The sequence below is a fragment of the Emydura macquarii genome, unplaced genomic scaffold, assembly GCF_026122565.2.
Source record: "Emydura macquarii macquarii isolate MOO-44397 ecotype Brisbane River unplaced genomic scaffold, CSIRO-AGI_Emac_v2 contig_2473, whole genome shotgun sequence".
Taxonomy (NCBI): Eukaryota; Metazoa; Chordata; order Testudines; family Chelidae; genus Emydura; species Emydura macquarii.
In genome coordinates this window covers 11,823,354-11,841,563 of record NW_027132610.1, presented here as the reverse complement: position 1 = coordinate 11,841,563, position 18,210 = coordinate 11,823,354, and the positions used below count along the sequence as shown (strand labels likewise).

The 18,210-nt window shown below is 43.9% G+C and overlaps 1 protein-coding gene across 1 annotated transcript in view; it reads right to left on the bottom strand.

Annotated features, from left to right (window-relative positions):
• Window positions 1-8,649: 8,649 nt before the first annotated feature.
• Window positions 8,650-18,210, bottom strand: part of KL (klotho) — a 54,647-nt gene continuing 45,086 nt past the window's right edge. Inside the window, exon 5 of the mRNA XM_067562974.1 lies at window positions 8,650-11,940. Within this exon, the coding sequence (XP_067419075.1) occupies window positions 11,603-11,940 (338 nt within the window). The 3' untranslated portion in view covers window positions 8,650-11,602. The remainder of the gene's footprint in view (window positions 11,941-18,210) is intronic.

The following is an 18,210-nucleotide window of genomic DNA, read 5'->3' as shown; positions in this document are numbered from 1 at the left end:
TGCAGGACCCACTCCCCAGGGCTGGGAGCCAGGGCCAGGGTGGGCAGGATCCAGCAGCTGTGGCTTACAGGAGAATGGCCCAATTAGCTGCAGCTGCGGGAGCGAGAGAACAATTTGGAAGCTGACCAATCACAGCTCTTTCTGAGGTGCAGCATGTCTGCGCTGCAAAAACCCAGACCACAGCGCCGCTCGTTTGAAAAAAAATCTGCAGGGATGGAGCGAAGAGAGCCAAAAAAAGGCAATGGCCAGGAAAACCCAGACGTATGGTACCTCTGCGGCCAGTCAGGGCTAGATTAAGGCAGAACTGTGCCACAGACCCACCGTGACATGCGGGCCCCCCCATGTGTTTTTTTTTTTTTTCTCTCTCACACCATTACACCAACCCTGCCTGGCGTGGCAATGGCCTGCCTCCCTCCACAGAGTGGCAGGGCCAGCAGCATGGGGCCCAGCGCACTAATAAAGGCCTTGAGTCCACGTAGGGTCCCTTCACTATGCTGCGGTGGCATCAGGCACGGTCCCGCAACCTACTGCTGGAGTATAGCTGTGTGGCTGGCTGAGCCCACTGCACTCCCGTGTGCCAGCCACGCAGCTCTCTGTTTGGGTAGGGTTAGTGGGGTTCCCCCCATCCCCCGGCACAGAAGGGCTAGAGATTAGCCCTTCAGTGAGCTGCATGGGGCAGCTCACACCTGCCCACACGAGTGTTTCAGGTTCTGGCCAGACTCAGGCAGCCAGCAAAGCCACGCGTATGATTGCTTCATGTTCCCAAGCTTCTTTCTGCAAGCCTGGGGGGGCGGGGGGCAGAAACTAACCTTTTTTTTTTTTTTTTTTTTTTTTTTTTTTTTTTTTTTAATGAAAACTGAGATACTGACCCTACCCTAATACTGCAGGGGGCTAGGAAACAAGGCACAAGCCGCTAGCATCTACAGATTAATCTGCCCCTGAATTCAGTTCATTTTTGCCTTCCTCCGCTACACACTTCATCAGTTCTTGCCCCTCACCCCATTGCAGCTCAGGCAATTTAGTTTTCAGCTCCCTCTTCTTCCAAACCTTTCCCCTTCGTTTCCTTTTTCCCTGTTCCTCGCCTCTGCCACCATATCTCATCCTGACCGTTTCCCAGCATTTCATTTTTTTACACCTCACGCCCCCCCCCCCCCGGCAGCATTTAATTATCATCCCTCTTTCCACCCCAACATCCTCGTTTCTTTATCTATTTCCCACATCAGAATGCCATCCCCATCCCCTTACAGCCAATAACCCAGCATTTAATTCTGTCTCACACACACGTAGACATTTCCTGCTCCCTTCCTTGCAGGGTTGGAGGGGTTCCTGGTCGTGGCTTTTCTTCCCCAGGCCTGTGCCCAAGTCTGCACCTCACTCTTCAGAGTCAAGAGACGCAGTGAACCACTATGGGCCGCCTCTTTCCCCAGTCCTAAGGCTGGGAGAGTGGGTCCTGGTGGGAACCAGATCAGGTGCTTTAGCCCCCCCCCAGAAAAACAACTGTGTCACTAGCTGCGCCCCGTGCCTCGAGACCAGGATGGCGCACAGTGCACGGAGCAGCTCTGATTCGCTGCCCTTCAGCTACGCTTCATTATTGCACGAGTGCAACTCAGCAACCTACACAAAGGTTGCCTGCCTTGACAACAATAATAATCTCTCTTCAACAGCCTGGGCCCTAAGGCATTATCGTTGCCAAAAGGGAGAGGCTAAAATCAGTTTGTATATAAAACAGCGTACACCCCTTGTATGGTGTTAGCCTGTCACTGTAGCAGTGCGAACATGCAAAGCCAGTCAGACCCAGGAAAAATGCACTAGTGTTGGCTCCCAGCTCCTCTCTGGACTGCTTGCCACACGATCCTCTTACTCGTTAAGGACCCAGTTCTGCACCTGAAAAATGGCTGCAGCATCCGTCCCCTCACCAGAGTACAAGGATTTTATCCCTTTAGCCAGGCTTGCCTGACTCCTTAAGGTTCAGTTCCCTTTTCAATACATACAGGGCGAAGAGAACATTCTGGTCAGACGCCTTCCCTGGCACATTGCCCACCAGACGCACAACTGGTCCCTGGCCCAGCCCAGGTAGTGAACTGAAACTGTTCTGCTCATTACACCTAAGCGGCTGCTCCAAGTGGGATCCAAACTTAGGCAGAGACGAGGGCAAAGTGCGGTTCCAGTAGCTTCTTCCTGCTCTCCAGTAGCCACATTGCCCTTTGGCAAGCCACGGTGAGGCCCATGGACCTGGAGCCAGGCCCACATTCTGCTGCTCTGACTGCACCTCCTCAGCAGTGAGTGAGGGGAGTCTGCACTTAGCTACATTGGCTTTTATCTCACAGTCACGCTGGTGGTACCTGAGTGCCTCTACACCCCATGCAATGTCCACAGTACAGCCATTGTGTTTCACTGCCCAAAGCGAGTCTCCACCCGCCCGTCTTTTCCCTGGCTTGCCCTCACTGTGAGCCACCTCCCTCTTTTGCCAAATCACACCCCAGGAAGCAGGCAGCTTGCTTAGCAACAGGGGCTTAGGAAACGCTGTCCTGGACCCCACAGCAACTTCCTGTTGAGATAGCTGCTGGGGTGACAGCAGGTTGGGCAAGGAGTCAGATGCTCACCTCTCTCTCTTCAAGATCGGGGGTCAAAGCCTGCTCTGGGAGAGTGGTCTTGTTTTATTAATAATCTAGCTGCAGCCAGAAGGCTGGTGTCACTCAGCATTAGGAGTGGTGCCCTTTTGTTTTAGGAACATGAGCATCACTCCTAAAAAGCCTGGCTGTGAAGTGGCTGAAAGCAGCCGACTGACTACCTAGAAAAAAAGAAGAAATGAGTATCTCCTACTGTGTAGTCCTGGGCGCACACATACAACTGGCTCAGCACTGTTCCTAGCGAATGAGGCCAGAAAGAAATTTATCTGGTATGGAAACCCCATCACCAGGAAACAGGCTGAAGACTGTTCTTTGCTAAATGTCTGGACAGTTTAGGCATCAGAAGACAGAGAAACACTAATATAGCCAGATGGAAAAGATCGTCCATGTAATGGCCGGGTTTATTTGTTTGGAAAACAGCTACTCAGAGACATCAGAAGAGATTGCTGCTGCCTGAGATAACTGAGGTAGATTATTGCCATGAGCAGCACCAGAATGTCTATCAATTCCTGGAGTGTGGAACAATTCCTCACAGAAAGCGCTACACACATGACACAATTGCTTCCGAGATTTATCCACAACAGACCTAAATCTCAGTGTATAGTCACAATGGCGCTAGCTGGTCAGTAGCTTCTAAGGAAACAAGGCCAAATGCCCTTGGCCAATGCAGTATTTCCAGGGAGACCAGAAACATCCTTTTGATTCTTCTGAGAACAGCAAGAGCACAGGTTTAGAGGCTCCTTTTGAAAAATGTGGTCCCTGAGCCTTAAACAGACTGAGCCTTAGCTCTCGCAGGGGCGTGCTCTTGCTTGTGCTCATTGGTGATATAATCAGCTTCCCTTGGATTACTGGGCAAGCCTGTATTTACAGTGGTGGCCACAAGAGGGTGGAATGACCCAACATGGGTGTTTTGTTTTAATCATTCCCTCCCCAGCTTCTTGAACAGGCAAGCTGCGAGTTTTTTTCCATGTCCGCTCTGGTGCCTGAGGAATTGCACAGCTCGTGGATCTATGTTAGTTTTCAATTATTTTTTGTTTTGGGGTTAATTGTATTCTAGCGCAGTGTATGCCTCCCTGAGCACTTCAGCAGGGGACTATGGGTTGTGTCTGGGGACAAGATTATGCCATGGCTAGGGAACAAGGATAGCAATCAGCAGCCATAGGTGCTGTTCCCAGCTCCACCCTTGGTTCTTCATGTAGGCTTGGACAAGTCACAAACTTTCTGCACCATATTTATCTCATCTATGGAAAGCTGGACAAATGGCATGTCCTACTTTTTAGATCATTTTGATATCTACAGCTGAAAAGCGCTATTACAAGTGTTTGCTGCTGTTACAAATATAAATCATTATTGCAAATAGGCAGTAGGTTTAAAACAAAGATAAGGTAGTACTTCTGCCCACAACGCACAGTTAACCTGTGGAATTTGTTGTCAGGGGGTGTTGTGAAGGCCAAAAGTATAAATGAGTTCAAAGAAGAACTAAAGTTCATGGAGAGTAGGTCCATCAATGACTATTAGCCAAGATGGTCAGGGATGCAATACCATGCTCAGGGTATCCTTAAACCTTTGACTGCCCAAAGCTGGAACTAGACAATGGGGGATGACTCACACAATAATTACCCTGCCCTATTCTTTCCCTCTGAAGCATCGGGCACCGGACACTGTTGGAAGACAGGATATTGGGTTAGCTAGGCTATTGGTCTGACTCATAAGAACAGCCATCCTAAGTAAAAGAAAATTAAACAGACAACACTGGGGTAAACTAAAATAAATGTAGAGCTTTAAAAGACCTCCCTGCCATCACTGTAGGTTTTGCCTCAAACTTTTTCAGTGATCACTCCATTGATCAGAATAGAAATGCAGAGATTACTCAATTTTTTGAAAAATGCAATTTTATCTCTTCAGTGCCTCATAAATCAGTCCTGTAATTAGAGACAGGGGATGAATGGCAGAGGTACAGGAGTACTGTAGTACTTTAAAATTAAGTGTGTCCTTGACAGTGTCTCCTGTGCATTTATATAATGATTATGCAGCATTAATATGAGCAAGCAGATACAAGGAGAAAATAATAAAAGCTAGGTTGCATTTTTTTCTTCCTATCCCGTAATAATATGTCAACAGTCAGAGGAATGTGCATGTGAATAGTAAACAGAATCAAATGTATGCTGAGCAGTGCAAGATCCATCTAGCTTACTGTATTAAAAGCAAGGGAAGGCAATATCCGGTCACATATCCTGCAGCAATGTGAGCGATAAATGAGTTACAAGTGTTTAAAAAATTTACAAACCTCCATTAGGAATAGATTTAAAGTCTCAGCTAGTCCTGTAGGGGATCACGACACTGGCAGCTTACTTTATGGACATTTATTTTCTTAACTTTCAGAAATAAAAAACATTCAGCCCCAACTAGGAGAATGATTAGGGGGCAAGAAAGTGAGAGAGGGGACCCTGATAGACTAACTATCAACAACTATTCATGTTTACTGTAGATAGCACTTTAACTTCAGAACTAACTCACCCTTGTGACATTCCTGGAAGATGGGTAGGGATTATTATCCCCGTTTTGTAGACGGGGAAGTTGAAGACTTGCCCAAAGGCAAAAGAGGAAATAAGAGTCGGTGTGTCAGGTTGGAATTAGAACTCCAGCATTCCTCATTCTCAGCTCCGACCACTAGACTACACCACTCCCAAAGGACGTTGAAAAATTGGAGAGAGTACAGAAGAGAGTCACAAAAATGATTCAAGGGCTGGAGAAAATGCTTTACAGTGAGAGACTAAAAGAGCTCAATCTGTTTAGTTTATTAAAAGAAGATTGAGAGGTCACTTAATTGCAGCACAAGGAGCAAATACTGGGTATTAAAAGACCCTCCAATCCAGTGGAGAAAGGCATAACAAGAACCAATGGCTCCAACATAAAGCCTGACATATTTAAATGAGAAAGTAGGCATGAATTTTTAAAAAATGAGGGTGATTAACCAACTGGAGCAAACTACCAAGGGAAGTGGTGGATTCTCCATCTCTTGGAGTCTTCAAATCAAGATTAGATGATTTTCTGGAAAAAATGCTTTAGTCACACACAAGTTGTTGGCTCACAATAGGGGTAAGTGGGTAAAATTTAATGCCCTGTGGTCAGATTAGATGATCTCATGGTCTCTTCGGGCCTTAAACTCTATGAATCTTGAGGGATCTCCAGGAAAAGTGCACTGCCTGTGAATGGTGCTGCACTAAGCCCATTCCAGAAGACAGAATATTGTTCTTGATAATTCACAAGACTGCAGTTTGAGAGAAGCCTATCATTCTGCCAGAGTTTTTTCTGTAGAATTCGCTGAGCTTTGGGACGATTTAAGGTGGCGTCCAGTAAGTGTTTGACCCTGCCATTGTCAGACTATAGAATTTTGTTAGTCTATAACAAAACTTTTACAGCTCAGTTCATACTGTTTGTTGTACCTATGGTTTACCAACAGCTAAACTACACACATCAAAGAAAGAAGCAACTTTTCCTTTTCTTCCCCTCTTCCTCTCATCTCTGCCCCACCTCAGCTTTGTATGCCTGAAGAAACCAGATTGAACCGTCTCAGGTGAAGCTGAGAGCTACCACCTAAAACTGACTTTTCTTCTCCTCAGAAAAGGCATTTGTCACCTAAGAGACTTCAGACAAAATGGTTCCCCTTTGATCGCATGCCACTAGCAAGAAGAATATGGCAGCCTTGATAAGATTAAGATGTATTCATTTTTTTTGTTTTAAATATTTTGACTTTTCCACTCCCACTGTCTCCATTTCCTAACCTTGTTGCTGGCACAAAAGTGCTTTTGCCAGTATAGTTTATTCCAGTTTAACAAGCAAAAGCACTTTTATGTTGGTGCAATTATATCTAGACTAAGGCTTTTTGCTGCCACAGCTATGTGGCAAAAAAAAACCCACCAAAAACCACTATGATGCATCTCTAACTGACCAAGCTAAGCCAGCAAAATTTAAGGTTAGATCTGAACTTAGTCGTTGGCAATAACCCCCCAAATACAAATTACTGTTAATGCTGTGGCAGTAGAAAACTAACAAATAGGTTAATTAAAAATGATAACATCCTAAAAATCCTATCACTGAAGCTTTACATAGGGCACTAAAAGGCCTGTACCCTTTTTGCTGTATGCAGAAACAGGAAATTGTAAAATTAAAATACAGTTGGCATCTTGTGACGTACAGTAATTGTGACTCCATTTCTAAGCGAGGGCAGTGTGACATCATGGAGTTGCAAAGCAGGGGACTACAACTGCCATCAGGCCCCTTTCCCCTAGTCAGGCAAGAAGGGGAAAGATCCTCCTGAACCAGGAGGGGGCCGGGGCCTGTTTGGAAGTCGAAGCAGCAGCAGACACATGGCAAGCAGAGAACGGGAAAGAGACTGGAAGCAGGAACAGATGCAGAGCCACACTTGGAACAGGCTGTGACTGCCGGACATTACAGCTCAGCAGGAGGTGGAGGACATATCAGGGAACAGCAGCGGCTGGGCAGGGAGCCAGTGCTGAGGGGCCCCAAATAAGAGACACTAACTGAGCCTGGCCTGGAAACCTGCAAGCTCCTATTTGCTTGAAATAAAGACTGAAGTGGAGAAGGGCACCTCAGGCTCCAGGGCTGAAGAACCCTGACTCTCCACTGAACTGTCCCAGGGACTCAAACAAGAACCACTATTGTTCACTTTGAACTGCAAACTGTTTAGCCTGTGTAGCTAAGGTATCTGCAACCTTCCCCACCAGCCTTAGTAAAAACCTTTCCCTTAGCCATGTGTTTGGGTGGTTATTGGGAGGCACCAGGTCTATCTCCTACAAGGCCTAGCTGCTGAGGCACTTAGAGTGCTTGCCTCTGAGACACAGTACACTGGGAATGCTACTGGAACCCTAGGGGTTTGGGGTACACAGTAACTCCAATAATGACAACATAAATACAACATACACCGCATACATTTTGCAAATACTATGATCATTCATTCTTTACAGTCTGCCTGAGGAAACAAAACAGCAGATTTCCACCTATATCACAAAAATATTTTGAATCAAAATATAATTTCATATTTTACAACAGTGATTATATCTGTCGCTTTCAGTAAATTAGCAATAATGTACATTTTATTAGCACAATTAAAAACAAAATGAGAATATGTATTTCATACAACCCACCAACTATTTTAGATGCAAAAACTTGTTAATTAATAAAATATGATGGTATATTTATATCCCACTATCTTTTTATAATAGTGTTCTGTTTGTTGAAAAATTAAAATCCAGTTGCTGTCCAGTCAGGGAACAAACTACTAGAGACGCACTCTTCACTGAAGAGTGCTAAATCACCTTTTACAAATAAATATTGAAAGAGAAAAGATGCCATCTGTACCACATCCTGATTATGGAGGAGTTAAATCAGTCTGCAAGAGCAAAGTGCAAGTCTTATGCATGTCTTAGGGGTGGAGTTTTCAGTCTTTGACCACTGAAGGGCCATTTTAGCAAATTTCAAGGGGTCTGAGAAATGCTTTTAATTTCCATAAAATTAAGTTGACTGCTGAATCTAGACCCTAGCATATGCTCTATAACAAATCAGTCTGTAGTTTGCCTCAGCCACAGCTCCATATTAATGATACAGAATTAATTCACTAAGATTTGTACAGTGCTCTGAAAAGGTAAAGCGCTAAGTGCTAAGGATTGTCATGGTGGTTGCATTTGGCCCAAAACTTTACTTTGGTCACTCCTGTCTTATTTAAAAAGAGGTTGCTCAGTTTTTAAGCAGTCAGCACACGTACTGAAGTAGATAGGGTACCGTGGAAAATATTTCTGCATGTTGTTATATTGAATCCATGAGGTCAGTGTTCTTCAGTGATATTTAAAGTCCATTTTGCAAGTAAGAGCACAAAAGTATTATTTCCACAGGTGCCGACTGCATTATTATATAGGATAATGTGTCTCTGGTTTCACTGTAATGAATCCCTGTAATGTATCCCTGCAGATACTTGATCGGTTAATTTGTTTTGATGGTGCTCACCCTATACTGATTTCAGAGTTGGAAACTTTAAAATTACACAGAATAATCATATGGCAAAATGCCAACCTAACCCTGGAACACTAACCAATCCTATCCTTAGTCCAGTCTACACCCAACACATTTATCCTATTGTTACTTGTGAGAAGACTTTACATTTTTATCAGTTCTCCTTCCTAAGGGTCTCATTCTGTATAAATGCAGTTTAGGAATTAGGTTTTTTGTTGTTTTTTTTTAATGGTGCAGATGTTATTACAAGTTGTTGCAGTTACTGCACCATTGATGCAATCACTGAGCCAGATGAGGGAACAGACATGTCCCCTGCCATCTTTTGCTGCCCTATTTATGTTCCCGTCAATGTGACTGCAGGTTTCGTGCACTCTTGCTTCTGGACTCCCACCACCCCCAACATTGCAAAATGTGGCTGCACAAATGACTAGCTCGAGATAGTAACTCATTGATCATTCCTAGGTAGTGAAATATCAGCATGTTAAATACATAATTTAAATAACCACCCAATGGGGAAAAGAGTGGGAATGTAAAATTTTTTTTCTGGGTTAGGATTTTCAGAGCTACTCAGCACTTATATGCACACAATGTAGTCAGTGGGAGCAGCACATGCTCAGCTACTCTAAAAATCAGGCCCAGTGTTTTATTATTCTGGCACAGCTATAGCAAAGAAAAATAGCACATAGATATATTTGGCCATATATGCATTCGGTATTGGCCTTTTTCACCAACAGCTGAGTTTTTCACCTGACACCATGAAGTAAGCTATATGTTAAAGATGTAAATAGAAGATGATTATTTACAATTACATGGAAAAATCTATTTAGCTCTTCATATATTCAACGAGAACTGTTTCTTTGTATTGCAGTCCATGCAGCACCATATGGCAGCAGGTAAAAGTAGAAACACACAATACACTTTTAAAATATATTCTCCTTCAGCAAACATTACCAGGCTAATATACATTTTCTATACTTTATCATCTACCCAGAATTTGTCACCTGAATCCTCATAGCAAAATGTATGTATTCGTGCAAATGGAGACTATTGTAAATCTGAAACTAAAATACAAACATATTAATCACTGTGACTGAACAATAATTATTTTCTATTTCTGTACATAACCTAAATAGGAAAGAAATGTAATCTAGTTTGCAAATGAAAGTAGGCATGTTTCACATATAAATTTCAATTTACAGTAGATAAACATTCACAATCCGTGCAGCAACATCAGTTTCTGCTAGATAAACAAATTATAATTGACACAGAGCATATTAGATTAAAAAATCCTCTCCAGTGGTGAACATGGCTCATGTGCCAATATGGAAATAAAAGCATAAATGCATCTGAAGACAATGCAAGCATAGAGATAGAGAAAAGAATAATTGCTCTGCTTTATGCAAAGTGCAGTCCCAATACACTGATTCGTAAGTCAGAGAGCCAAAATTACCTTGGGGCTTTTCCATTCTCTAATTTCTACAACATTGCTATTTTTCTGTTAATTTATTCCACTGAGAGAGAAGGGAAAGTCACTCAGACTTTCAATGGCACTTTGGGATCTGAGTGCCTATCAAGGCCTGATCCAATTCCCACTACAATCCATGGAAAAGACTCCAATAAGAGTTGGATCAAGCTCTTAGAGAATAAATAAGCAAGCTTCAAAAGCAAGGAGTGCAAGACTTAAATCTTTGGCAAACAAGGCAACAGGTTTCCAGGGTACAGGTGTGAAATGTAAAGGCTTAAAACCTCCATCCCCAATGTAATTCAAACTCAAACCGCTTCCTCAAATCATTCCACGTTTTGCTAACCCATGGAAACTGGGGAAGTGGATATTTGCCAGTTTTGTTTTTTAATTGTTGGGTAGGAGGGAAAGTTTTTGGTTACTAGGGTGCGGGATGGCTCCCATGCTGCATTTGCCCTATGCCCCCCATCAGGCATACACTTTCCTGCTATCAGGGAGAGCTGCACTGACCTTTGCTGTCCATTTGTCAATTGGGTGCATCCCATATCCCTCGCAGTTACTTCTCTCCTCCCTCACCAAATAAATAAAACCCTTTAATCCTCCCTAGCTCTCTCTGATCTCCCAAGGCATGACCCCTACCCCTTTACCAGGAACCACCTTTACTGCCCTTCCATCGGGATTGAATTCCCCTTGCTGCTAATTCCCAATGGCTTCTTCAGGTTAGACACAGCAAGGTAGAGCTGGGTCACACTCCAGGGCAGTAGGCTGGCAGGGTGACAGCACCAATAGAGACATAGCAGGTAGGGAATGTGGGAGCAGCCGCCTACTTTGCAGTGAAGTGATTTATCCAAAGTCAGCAGCACAGCAGGGAATAGAATTCCAATCTCTTCACTCGTCCTCTGCTTTAGCAATAAGACTCTCCTTTTCCTTTTGGTACATATAGTTGTCGAGTCTCCACTTTCCTGATCATTTAAATCATATGTTTGTTTTGTAACAGGTGCCATAACACCTGTTTTGGGGAGATGGTTTCTTTTGCTTCTCGTCAATCTTTCACCCTGATAACGCAACATCTGGGATTTTTCTATTACTGTATGTTTTTTTAAAAAAATCCAATTTACATCTAAGTTAATAACTTTGTTTGTGTCTCCACCATCAGGCTAATTGTTGGCGGGGGAGGAGGGGTTTAATGCCCTTGCCCAAGTGGAAAAAAGTCTGCTCAAATAAAGGGCCCCAATTAAATTTCTGAGATAAATTTGACCACAGCAGTCTAGGCTCTGTCATAAATCAAAAGTACTAAAACATGGAGAAGGATTTCCAGGGCCCTATCTTCACAATCCATTTTCAACGTCAGTGCTTCACAGTATTGCATGGTGCAAATGGTTGCCTAGTGTTGAAGTGATTGCAACCTTGTGTGCCACTATTTCAGAATTCCCATGGGAATGCACGTGAAGTAGCAACTGCTGTATGCAAAGGGGCAGCATTATTTATACCTTCTTTCAGCCCTCTTAGAGTAGTAAACAACAAAGAATACAGTAACAATAAAAGCAAAAAATATAAAAGATATAAAAGCTAATATAGATTTTCTGGTTTGGAAAAGGTTACATTCAGGGCACAAAACAAGCTCTTCTGGGCACAGTCTATCAGGAGTTTCTGAACTGGGAAAACCATTATTGTCAATTATTTCTCTGTAATGTTTCATGGAAGACTTCGGCTCATACTGATTAGCAATGTAACGATACAGGCCATATTTGGGAGCAGTCTTGTCATTAAAAGAATAGACAAAATATCCCTGAAGATTGATATTATCCAGGATGTATGCTGCAAAAGAAAACAAAGGGGTAGGAAAAAGGAAAAGAAATCAGTTAACTTATTTAAGAACAATGCTGTGTGCTACTGTATATTGTTGAGGAAGTTCATAGTCAAACCCAGATCTGAACTCCTCTCCAAGAGAAGATGCATACATGTGTGCAGTGGTCGTCATTAAAAAGTGAGCATTCGGTGACAATTACTACAGTGTAATGTGATTACCCCCTAGTTTTTCTTTATACTTAAAATATATATGGTAACTGTGAGGTAATGGTTGGCAAATGTTGACATTAATGGAGGTAGGGATTTGTGTGTATAAAAAACAAGTAATAGTATACCCATGCACAGACATACACTTACAGCAGTGGTTCCCAACCTGTGGCCCACAGGCCAAAAGTAGTCCATGGGGTCTTGCAGAGTGGACTGTGGCTCCCCTCTAGCTGGCTGCAAAATGGAGCCACTGCCTAAATACCCAAGTGGAGTGCATTGCTGGTGCAGGCTCCTTGCTGCAACCAAGGGGATGGGATATAAGCACTCCCTTCTCCTTGGCTGTAGCAGGTTAACGTGCTCCCCATGGGTCCCTAGTTGCTGGGTTCCCTGCTGGAGCCAAAGAGAGGGAAGCACTGATCTCCCATCCCCCTGGTTGCAGAAGGGAGCTGCTGCCCAGGGACCCACGTAGAGTGAACTATTTCCCTGCTGCAGCCAGCAGGACAGGAGATCCTCCTCGCTGAACTCCTTTCCTCGGGGGTGGTGGGAGGGGAGGGGAGGCTGCTGGCAGAGACTGGTGGTCCTTCAGGGTTGTAAAAATTATATTGGTGGCCCTTGAGCCAAAAAGGTTGGGAACTTACTGACTTACAGTATAACATATAAACTTGTGTAGTCAATGAATACATCTTCAATCCAGGGAGTGAAACCTAGAGGCATGGAATCCATTACAGAATGTTGCCAGTGATATTATCTTTTTCTGCATGCTATGTTGTTTGGGGGTTGGGATTTTTTAAATGTTTTAATTTTCTTGCTTACAGTATATTTACAGAAGTGATGAAGTATAAAGGAGCTGAGGACACAAGATTCAGACACAGCCCATGCAGTGGTAAGAAGGAACTGGAGAGGCATCAGCCTGGTGTCACACACTGCACTCCACCCCCCATAATCACCCTTATAGTGTAATTGTGTATTGTTTAATGCAAAGTATGTCATGTAAGATGTTTTTGGAATGTTCATGATGTACGGAACATTGTTATAGTAATATGTTTGTTGCAATGTCATATGTATGGTTATGAGGCTTCGCTATGTGATATGCCCAAAGATGTGTCTTATGGCTTAGCCTTAAAACATACCCAAGCAAGACTCTCTGAGCAGAGGGGCAGTTCACACCTCATTAAGGCTTGTATAGAACAAACCCAGCTAAACATTCCAGGAACAAAGGACTGGCCTAGACATCAACAAAGGAATCAACAAAGGACCTCACTGACTCAGGACATGGAAGGAGCCATACAAGGAAACTGTTTGTCACCTGACCCTGAAGTTGGAGGGGAGGGGGCGAAGCCCCAGAGGGTAGAAGGAACATCTGTAAAAGGAGAGATATTTTGCCACTCGCTTTCTCTATTCCACATACATCTATAGACACCACCAAGCAACTGAAGTGCTGACCCAGGGGGAGAGCCTGGCTGAAAGGGAATCCAACCAGCCTGTGGTGAGAATCATCTGAGTTTGTAAGGATGCTGAAAGCGTTAAGCTTCGTTTAGAATGTGTTTGGCTTTTGTTTATTTTGACTAAACCTGACTTGCTTTCCTCTGACTTATAATCACTTAAAACCCTTCTGTAGTCTAGTAAATTTGTTTGTTTATTTTACCTGAAGCAGTACATTTGGTTTAAGGAGTGTTAGAGACTCCATTTAGAATGACAAGGCTGGTGTGTTGAAGGTCCAATACAATTTGAGTTGCCTGACCACTGTCCTACAGGCCTACCATAGCTTCAGTTGCTTGCTTGGCTATTCTGACCCCTGTAGCATGACATCTTCCGGTTGGCAGAGATGAACAGGATTACTGAGTAACCTTGCAGATGTCTCAGTTTCTACATACCATGCCACATAACAAGACAAAATACACAACATGTAAGCTTGCAGCTGCACATAGATAATGGTGATGTGAATAAAAGTTATCCTTGAACATCTGGGGGTACACTTTTTCATTGCCAAGGGGCATATGTTTACATCACCCCTCCTATCACCAGATGTTGTTTTGACGACCCCAATTATCATGGTGAGAATGGAATGTAGTTAAGGGTGAAAACCCAATGTAGGTAATTAGTATATATGATAAAGAGTAGAGAGGTAATCAGGTGAAAGTTGTTTATGGAAGGGTATAGGAAGTCACTATTTAGACAAATGGGCATGCTCCGTCAACACCTGACTCCGCGAGAGGTGCTGCCGGTTGGACCAGAGCACCGGTTGGACCGGTTGACTCCCAGGCAGGGACCCTGAAGAAAGCCGTTCCTGTATACAGCCTTCTGAGTGACTGCTTAGCTCTCCAGGCTCAGTGAGCATGATATATTGTAGCTAATTTTAGGTTTTGTATTAAACTAGTATATCTATAGAAAACCTTGCACCTTAAACATTATTGATCTGCAAATCAGGTGTATCGTGTCTCACTGGTATCCACTCTGATCACTAAGTGTCCAGTATCAACATGGTGCATATCAATTTCTTTGATAAATTGACGAACATATGAACTTGCATTGTTCAGTGGGCAGCACTGAACATCATAAAATGGCAGTTCCTAGAGTTGCATCTGGGATTGGGGGGCATTGATTGGGGTCATATTATTGCATAATGCCGTGAGTAGCTGGCTAGAGCCACTCACTCATTGAGTTGGGGTGCAACTTGCTTGCTGGTGCCTGTGCTTGAGCTGCCTCGGAGTATGAATTCACACAACAGGGCAGAGTAAGACAGGCTTAAGGAGTGGGGGATTGGGTGACACAGCGATTCACCAGCCCAGATTGCACTAGGGGAACGTCACACCTGCACCAACCTTTATGCCCTCAGTTCGGAGCATGAGGAAAGCTACCGTGCATGTGAGGATTAATGGACACTGCTTGCAAAAAAATTCCAGATTCAGGTGCAGGCTGCGTATGCATACGCGTGTGTGGAATACACATAGGTCCCCATCACTTGAAGAAGAATATAGTGAGCTCTGTTGACTTCACTGACACCGGAGATAAATGTGCTCTGTTACATTTGTCTTAATTATTTCAAAGAGCTAGGAGTGGATATGGACACAAACCAAAATCCTAGATTTAAATACCCCTGTACTTTGGGAAAACTGAGATCTGGATCTGAATTCGACACCAGACCCATATTTTGCAGCTGCTTTCTATCCATATAATGGGCCAAATCAAATACTCCAATCCCAACACCCCACAAACTTTGGGGAAGTTGGGATCTAGGTGCAAACTTATCCACAGACCTGTCCTTAGTTAGGTGTCAATTGGCCAGGGATTTGAAATCAATGAGCCACAAAGAGGCAGAAATCTGTTATAGACATTGGAAGCAGTAGTAGGACAGAATTTACTATCCAATATGAAGAGCTATGGAGCATGGGGGAAATCCCAGAGATTCTAATATATGAGAAAAGTAGGGGATGGCTGGAGAAAACAAAGAGGCTAATATTCAAAATAATAAGTGAAATAAAACTGTGGATAATCTTGATGAGGAAACTTTGTCCTGAATTCTGAAGTGGAGAGAAAGCCAAAAAAGATTTCTGAGAATTGGGTTGATGTATTCCCATGCTTGGATATAAGGAAGGAGACAAATCCCTGCATTTTGGGCAATTTAAATAAAAAGGAGAGTTGGGACCAGATGAGATTATGTAGCAGAGAGGAGATGAACACATGAAGAAGAATTTATTAGAGAATGGTTAAGATACAGTCTGAGGTGGACAGTGTTTTAGACAAGAGCAAACTGATTTACAGACTTGGGATATCATAAAAATAAAGATCCACTAGATTATCTACTCTAATCTCCTGTAAAAATAGGATATAGTCTCCAGCTAGAGTGGGAATAAATGAAAATTCGGGTTCAATTTCATTTCCAATTTTCCTGATATTGTGCTGGAGTTCTGGTTTAAGTCATTCTTTTTACCAATGAATAGGATGCTGGATACATTAAATTGAAGGAATTTGTACCAGAGCCAGAATCAATTAAATATAAAGCCAATGGGAGACACTGATGGGAGAGGTGTGTGCTAAGCCTCTCCCCTATCCCAGAGCCAGACACCTGAGTCCAGGCTGCAGGGAAGTGCCTCGTTCTGCTCATGATTGTCAGCTCTTAAAGAGTCATTTGGGCCAGAGAGAGAAAGCACCAAGCATGAGGAGGACTGTGTAGCCTGGTAGTTAGAGCACTTGCCTGGGAGATGGAAGACCCAGCATTCAGTCCCTCTGCTCCAGTGACTCTAATTATGCATCCACAATGGAAGAGCTTCAACCGGGGAGACTGAGGGAGCCCCTCATCAGAGTTTCCCAGGAGTCACTGGTTAAAGCACTCACCTGAGAGATAGTAAGTCCCTGTCCAAATCCCTTCTCCTCCTCTTGTGTCAGGGGGACTTGACCTGGGGGCCCCCCATATCCCAGGTGAGTGAGTACCCTAACTGCTGGGATAAAAAGTTATGATGGAAGTGGTCATCCTCTGCCCCCTACTACTTCTTCTTCCTTCCCCCCAACACCCAGCTGTTTTGTGTGACCTCGCCTGAGGGATCCAATCTGATGGGCATGCTCAGAAGCTGCCTACTGGATCGGGCCCTGCATGTGACTTAGGCAGCCAAACACCTCCCTTCCCCTGGTTTGTATCTCTCTCTGGAGTGTAGGCGGGAGATAAGCTCCTCCTTTTAGGTGCTCAAGTGATTTAGGCACTCAGGCACCTAGGTCCTTTTGTGCATTCATGCCTGGATGCCTACAGCTCATTGATTCCAATGGACATTAGGTGTGCAGATGCATTTGAAAATCCCACTAGGCACCTAAATAGCTTTAAAAGTTTAGTCCCTATTTCTGAGGGCCCAATCCTGTAAATAAATACTGAGAAACTGTACTTGTGCTCAGAGTCCCCACCAACTCCACTGGGACTGTACATGTAAGTAATGCTATTTACACACATCCATGTTTGCAGGATCAGGTCCAAAATGGCAGACAGGTAAGACAAGGTACATGAAGTAACACAGAGGTAGAGAGTGTGTGCACACACACACATAAACCACCGCCTCTCATTCCCTCTTCTTCCCTTCTGATACAGCATTGGGTGGAAAGTGCATTTGACTCACATGGGTTATTGTCTGTGGGCCTTGTGGAAGCACCAAGAGTTTTGGCGGGATCTGAATGACGGAAGAGTAAGGAAATCCCTACACTGCAATCTAAGGAAGACACTTTAATTTAACTAGCGTGGGTACCAAAAGTAGCAAAGCCGCAACAGAATGGATTTCAATGTGGACTAGCTGCACCAGTAAGTGCCCAGGGTCCCTGGCAGGCTCCTACAGCCCATTCTGAAGCCCATGCTATTGTGAATTCACTGCTGCTAGTACACACAGTAGCTAAATTAAAAGCTAGCTCAGGTATGTTACACACAGTGCAATCACATCTCCAACTGTAGTGGAGACATACCCCAACAGCTCATTTCAAGCGTATGGACAGGGTGAAAGAAGACATAAGACTCGGACTCATAGACTTTAAGATCAGAAGGGACCATTGTGATCATCTAGTCTGACCTCCTGCACATTGCAGGCCATAGAACCTCACCCTCCCACTCCTGTAATAGACCCCTAATCTCTGGCTGAGTTACTGAAGTCTACAAATCACTTCAAGTTGTAGAGAATTCACCATTTACATTAGTTTAAACCTGAAAGTGACCCATGCTCCATGCTACAGAAGAAGGCAAAAAACTCCCAGGGTCTTTGCCAATATAACCGGGGGCCAAATTCTTTCCCAACCCCAAATATGGTGATCAGTTAGACCCTGAGCATGTGGGCAAGCTCTGGGAAAGAATTCTCTGTAGTTACCCTGAGCCCTCCCCATCTAGAGTCCAGTCTCTGGCTGCTGGGGATTTTTGCTACTGGCTGTCGCCACTGGGCTACCTACCATTGTAGGCAGTCCCATTATACCATCTGCTCCATAAACTTATCAAGTTCAGTCTTGAAGCCACATAGGTCCTTTGCCCTCATTGCTCTTTTAGGATAGATGTGTGAAAACAAGTGTAAGGGCTTGATGGCAAGGACAAGTTTAAACTTGATACAGGGA